Source organism: Petromyzon marinus, unplaced genomic scaffold (assembly GCF_048934315.1).
Source record: "Petromyzon marinus isolate PM22_M1 ecotype Great Lakes invasive population unplaced genomic scaffold, UKy_Petmar_22M1.pri1.0 PM_G_Scaffold_86, whole genome shotgun sequence".
In the NCBI taxonomy this organism is placed as follows: Eukaryota; Metazoa; Chordata; class Hyperoartia; order Petromyzontiformes; family Petromyzontidae; genus Petromyzon; species Petromyzon marinus.
The window spans coordinates 224310-231213 of record NW_027423042.1 but is presented as its reverse complement, the minus strand read 5'-3'; the positions used below and the strand labels follow the sequence as shown (position 1 = coordinate 231213).

At 53.9% G+C, this 6904-nt stretch overlaps 1 protein-coding gene across 1 annotated transcript; it reads left to right on the top strand.

Annotated features, from left to right (window-relative positions):
* Positions 1-1941: 1941 nt before the first annotated feature.
* On the top strand, positions 1942-6576 carry LOC116937306 (leucine-rich repeat neuronal protein 1-like). The gene is given in 3 exon segments (XM_032944368.2): positions 1942-3575; positions 3578-3807; positions 6031-6576. Coding segments are annotated over 3 exon segments (2208 nt in total). The 5' UTR covers positions 1942-2143.
* Positions 6577-6904: the final 328 nt, after the last annotated feature.

Here is a 6904-nt window from a genome sequence, read left to right as displayed (position 1 = left end):
GAATTGAGGCCTGCTGCTCAGGTGACAAATCGCGCTTCGCGGGAGGCTTGCGGCTCAATGCTGACGGAGTGAGAGTGGTTAAAGAGGGGAGGGCACAAAAGCGATAACTTTCGTGGAGAGGAAAAAATAATAAAGGGGCCGACTTTGGTGAAGTGAAATGAAACCGCGGTCTGGTGATAGCCGTGATAACATCGTGCGATACGGAGTGCGCGATGCACCATATCATCCGCGTTGTACAACACGCACCGTATCATCCGCGTTGTACAACACGCACCGTATCATCCGCGTTGTACAACATCGTCATATCGTAATTTGTGTGGCCTGTGTATACAGTACACATCAAGACCGTAGCCATGGAGTCAACATTGGGGGGGACCAAATCTTCCAGGGGGTTTAGGGGTCCCTCCGCAGAAAAAAATCTAAATTTGAAAACGAATTTCCTGCCATTTCACATGGGATGGACTTTTTATAAAAAATTTATATTGTATTATATTGCTATGTTTTTCTTTTTTTTACCTTTTCTTGTTTCATTGTATGTAATGGCAGAGATTAGGGATGAATAAAGTACAACCAAACCACAATTATATAAACAGAAATCTTTTTTGTAGCAATATATTGGAGGGGACATTTTGAGCATATTTGAATATGGGGGGGGGTGCGTCCCCCCCCCCCCAATATTTATTATAATTACGGCCTTGCCGTACACATGCAAATATTTTTGTTTGCCTCACTAAAACAAAAGATTTCTTTAAAAAACAACGAGATATCACAGTTCCCCATTAATAGCAGTTTCCCGTTAAAACGAGTGCTTTGTTTTCCAGAGTAATTGACGGCAGTTATATGACCTCGTTAATTTAGCGATTCTATCATTTCATTATTTCTCGTGGCACTGACAGCCTGTGTGTGTGTGTTGTTAGTGCGATTGCTTGTAAATGTGCAGTGTATCTACGGGACCGTTTTTTCTGTTTGCCAGTATCCAAAATGATGGGAAAAAAAAGAATAACTGCTCCACCCGAGCTATGAGTGTTCTGATACTTGCATTGTCTTTGGACTGTTCGCCTTTTCACGTCGTTCTATGGTCTCACACTGCTGAGGCTAGGCCATAAGAGACGGCTGTTTTTGGTGTCTGCCAATCAGTTTCAAACACAATGCATGTATTATCAGAGCATGTTTGTTAGCATGCTCACCACAAGTATGTGTGGTTCATGCAGAATTGAGGATGCCTTGCAAAATTGTAGATATTTGGTGTCAGAACATCTTTCCACCTCCTGTTTTATTGCCAGTAAGGGTAAAACCTTCTTCTTATATTTTCCATAAATTTGCAATGGATTGAATAATGTTTGCAAAGGGCCAACGATGGTGTGAGAGAGCTGCAGTTGAACTTTTAGACAACTTTTGTTTTAATGTACGCTGCAAGTACCGCGCGGCACAGAACCAGCACGTTACGGATTTAACACAACGTGCAGTTGAATTGCAAAACAAAACAAACGCGGATACCGTGACCCTTCGTCACGTTGGGAGACTCGACACCGTATCCTGTCGTGATAGATCATACCGCGGCATCCCTGAGATTGAATTGTAACTTTCACGGTCGGTTTAATTGTGTGCAATGTCCGACGGGACAGCAGTCGCACCTCCGATCAGCGCGGTTGGCTACGCACAGCACGAAAAAGAAGTCCAACGTGCATACTGTACGTACAGTACATGAAGCTGAATGTGTACCGCATCAGGGACGGATTGATTTTGTGCAGCGCGTAGCGATTCGTACGGACATGGCGAAGCAGTCTGATACTTTCTTTCGTGTTTTTTTTTCCTTTCACCCCCTCCCCCCCAGGCCAGAATGCACTTAAAGAAGCTCTCCTTGAGTCAATGAAGGAAAATCAATCTGCTTCTCCATCGAAGCATCTTAAGCCAGAATAAGTGAAAAACACGCCTAATCACGTAACCCCTTTCCTGGAAGGAAAAAAAACGCGTTGGCCAGCCCTGTGGACCCAGGCTTGACGCGATGAATATTTTCACTTGAATACAAAAGAAAAAAATTAGGTGTTGTTTGAACATATTTTTTTTGTACGTCCTTTGGTTCTGCTGCTTGCGCCGCGGGCATTTGCGCGAGGTCCCTCGGTGAAAGCGCCCGGATCCCACGATGGCGGCCCAGGCGCTCCGCCCGCTTCGAGCGTGCCTCTTCTTCCCTACGCTCCTGCTGCTGCTGCTGCCCGCCGCTTGCTACGGCTCGCAGTGGGCCTCCTGGTGCCCTGAGCCGTGCGTCTGCGAGGTGCGCCCATGGTTCACCCCGCAGTCCACCTACCGGGAGGCCCCCACCGTCGACTGCAATGACCAGCACCTGACAGGCATCCCCCCCGCCATCGTGGCCACCACCGAGGTCCTTCTACTCCAGGGGAATTCCATTGCCGTCGTGCCCGACCCGATATTGTCGTCCCTCCTGAACCTCACCGACCTCGACTTCTCGCAGAATAATTTCAGCTCTGTCCTGGACACGGGGCTGTCCAACCTGACCCAGCTCGTGACCCTCCACCTGGAGGAAAACCACGTCACCGAGCTGCCCGACGGCTGCCTCAAGGACCTCGCGAATCTTCAGGAGCTCTACCTGAACCACAATCAGATCCGCACCGTGGCGCCGGGAGCGTTCCGGGGCCTCTCCAGCCTCCTCCGCCTCCACCTCAACTCCAACCAGCTGAGGAGCATTGACGCGCGCTGGTTCGCGCACACGCCCGGTCTCGAGATCCTCATGATCGGGGAGAACCCCGTGTCCGGCATCGTCGACTTCAACTTCCGGCCGCTGGCGAATCTGCGGAGCCTGGTCTTGGCCGGGATGGGCCTGTCGGTGCTGCCCAGCGAGGCCATGGTGGGCCTGGACAACCTGGAGAGTCTCTCCTTCTACGACAACCAGCTGGAGCGCGTGCCCCGTGTGGCGCTGCAGAGGGTGCCCACGCTCAAGTTCCTCGACCTCAACAAAAACCCGATCCGGCACATCAGCGACGGCGACTTCCGCGACATGCTGCGGCTCAAGGAGTTGGGCGTCAGCAGCATGGCCGAGCCGGTCTCGGTCGAGAGGTTCGCCCTGGACAACCTGCCCGAGCTGACAAAGGTGGAGGCGACGAACAACCCCAAGCTGGGCTACGTCCACCGCGAGGCCTTCCGTGACGTGCCCAAGCTGGAGAGCCTCATGCTCAACGACAACGCGCTGACCGCCCTCTACTTCGCCACCGTGCACTCGCTGCCCAGCCTGCGGGAGGTGAGCCTCCACGGCAACCCGCTGCGCTGCGACTGCGTCAGCCGGTGGCTGGGCGCCAACCAGACGGCAGTGCGCTTCCTCGAGCCGGAGTCGATGCGCTGCGCGTCGCTGTCCGACGCCGAGGGGCGCGACGCGCGGGAGGCGGCGTCCCTCGGCGGGGCCCTCGCCGAGGCTTGCCTGCCGCTCATTGCGCCGGCCGCCCTGCCCTCGAAGCTCGAGCTGCAGCCGCACGCGAGCGCCACGCTGGAGTGCAGCGCCGTCGGAGAGCCCGAGCCCGCCATCTACTGGGTGACGCCACGTGGGGACAGGGTGGCCGCCGACTCGCCGCCCGCCGGTACCGCGTGGAGCTCGAGGGGCGGCTGGTGATCTCGGACGCGCGGGGCGATGACACGGGCCTGTACACGTGCGTGGCGCACAACTCGGAGGGCGCGGACACGCGCGGCGTGACGCTGCGCGTGACGGGCGGGCCGGCGGGCCCCGGCGGGGTGGAGGCACGCGGGCTGACGCTCGCCGTGAAGGGTGTCGACGCACGCTCGGTGCTCGTCGTGTGGCAGGTGAGGTGGTCGGCACGTGCCCAGCAGTGGATTGAGCATGGCCGACGACGACGACGATGATGATGATGATCATGAGAGTAATTCGACACGTGCATAGGAGGAGACTAGATCGGAATATGTATTTTTACTGGAGGAATCTAGTGAGCTATGAAGCTCTTTTTCACAGATGTCCTGTAGTTTCACAGATATCTAGTAGAAACTTAGTAATCACGTACAAACACAAAGGTAAAGATCCCCTGTCTAGCCAATAAACTGTAAGCGGCAAGTGCTGTTAGCGAGCACCTATGAAGGCCAGCACAGTGCATGGTGGGGTGGGGTGGTGTGACCAGCACCCCGCACGGCCACCTTTGTCTCCCGAGTGGCGATGTTTACGCTTCGCACCAGGTATTCATTTCAGGCTGAATTGACCTAGGTAAGGCCAGGACATGTTCTGATACCACTTGCAGCTGATGTTAGCCATGTCTCGTACTTGAACTCAGCAGGTTCCACTGCTCTCCATGCACGCACGCACAAATATACACACTGGGTACACACACCACAGGGATCTCGGAGGTGGTGTAATGAGATGGCAGTGCAGCAAATAGGTTTCTGACCTGTTTATTTATCGATTTTGAACTTTATCTCCGGGCATTCGTTGGTTTCCTCACACGAGCAAATGACTCATTAAAACGGAGTTGGCCAAACGTCCGAATGCACTCCCTGAAAAGAGTCTTTGGGCGAGGCTCAGTGGGGCTTTTCTGGGCCATGACATGTGACCGTTGTTATTAATGTATATCCAATTTAAAGCTTGCCGGATTAACGGGGCTATGGCTTATCTGGCTTCTAAGGGGGGAGGGGGGGTACGCAGCTTCCCAACGGTCAACACAGAAATAGCTCCGTGAGTGGAACAACACAACAAACTAAGCGCGAAAAGCATCTCTAAACAAATGTGCTTGTCAATCTAGATGATTATTTTGAAGTGCCATAGCTTGCAGTGGCCCCCTGATATCGGAAGGAAAAAGAGCTGTGACGACCATCTGTGTTCTACGGCGACAAAACCACCACCACGTGTGCGAACGACCAACGATTGATTTTACGAGACTTCCACGTGTCTTACTCGAGTTCACAAATGAACGTGGGAGAAATTAACCTCGTTCTAACACGTAGGCTTTCGTGACCAATATCATCCATAATATAGGTTTACATATAATGCCCTCTATTTAAAGAATGAAACAGGGGGATTTCTCCACAAATCTGTCTGTCCGCTCATTGTAATTACTGGCGAAACGTCGTGATCGGATTGTAAATGTTGTGGCTTGGATCTCCAACACACCGGTGTGCTGTACTAGAGACGAATTGACACGTTCTGTTTACGTGACAAACCTAGCTCACTGGCTGTGTCGGGTGGTGGCGGGTTTAACGACACATTTATATATTTACACGATCTAACCCAAAAACCTCTACTATGAACCTTGTTCTAGTTGTGAAAACAAAGGAAGTAAATAAAACATCTTTGAATTTCAAAGTAAAAAGTCAAAGTAGTTTGGAGGCTCAAACAAGTCCAGGTAGACAATCGATGTTGGGAATTCCACGTTCCTGTGGTAGGGCGAGTCCATCCGACAATCACTCCATCCGAAATACGTTCATTCGACGTCAAGAAAATAAAGACATGTCAATATTTATTTTGGTATTGAGTGGGATACGTTGTTGGAGAGACATACTTTTTTGGTCGATGCCGTGTCATTATCCAGACACTTTTTTACGAAGTAGGCGGTGCATAAAAATCCATTGTTGCACCGTACTTCTATGCTCACACTATGGTCCTGCATTCGCCTAATCCAAACTGACCAAAGCGGTGAAGTATAACCAAATACCCTCTGTGGGGAGGCCCTCTTCCAGCTGAGGCTAATTGCTCAATGGCAGGTGCACCCAATCTTGTGAGACCTCAGAAGCTAAGCAGAAAGGAGCCTGTTTAATATTTGAATGGGGAGACTGCCTGGATATACTAGGGTGTGACGTAGTGGGCTTGGGCTGTGGAATGAAATGGCTGGGAGATGGCAGCACAGGGGGGAGGGGCCGAGGGGGGGTACTAGAGTGTTTGTTTTTCCCGCTCGTTCGTGGAGTTGTCCAGCCGCGAAAGCTTTCTCGCGCACCCTCCTGAACCCACGCATCCTCCTGAACCCGCGTGCCGTCTCAACCCGAACCACCGCCAAAACCCACCCCACCTCCCTCCCGCTCCCGCAGGTGAACCCAGACACGCTGACGTCGTCGGACGTCAAGTGGTCGTCGGCCACCGTCAAGGTGGAGAGCTCGCGGGCGTCCTACACGGCGCACGTGCCCGTGGGCGTGCGCGAGTACAACCTGACGCACCTGCAGCCCGCCACCGCCTACGCCGTGTGCCTGGCCATCGCCACGGCCCAGCAACGCGCCGCTTGCCGCTCCTGCGTCAACGTGACGACGCGCTCGGCGCCCCTCCTGGTGAGCCCCGCCGAGAGGCAGGTGAACGTCGCCACGGCCGCCGCCGCCGCCTCCGTCTTCGCGGCGCTCACCCTGGCGTCGCTCGCCGCCTGCGCCGTCAGGCGGCTCAGGCGGAGGTCCTACGACGAGTTGCTGAAGCAGTACGTGCAGAAGGGCTCCTCCATCCCGCTCGACGAGCTCTACCCGCCGCTCATCGGCCTGTGGGAGGCGGAGGGCGGCGAGCGGGAGAAGGAGGGCGCGGAGGGGAAGGCGTCCGCCTCCTCGTCCGCCCCGTCACAGGTGGACACCTCGCGCAGCTACTACATGTGGTAGGAGGCGATTGCCGAGGCCGCAAGCTGCCCTCGGAAGTACCACGAGAGAAAAAAGAAAGTAGAAAAAAACAACGGACCCGTCGTGAGGAGACAAGCGTGTGCGGCGGAGAGGATGTGACCGACACGAAGCCCGACTCATCATGCTGCTGTTCTAGGAAGACTTGCAGCATTTCCCCCCGGGGGACAGCTTTGCTTTAACAAAACAAATGAGGACGGTTTCCTGCGAAGAGTGGGGACAGGTGGCACGACGATGCCAGGGTCGGTCACTGGAGGCAGAGGAAATGAAAGAAGTACCACGCCTGTGGCGGCGAGACTTGTTGACTTGTTTA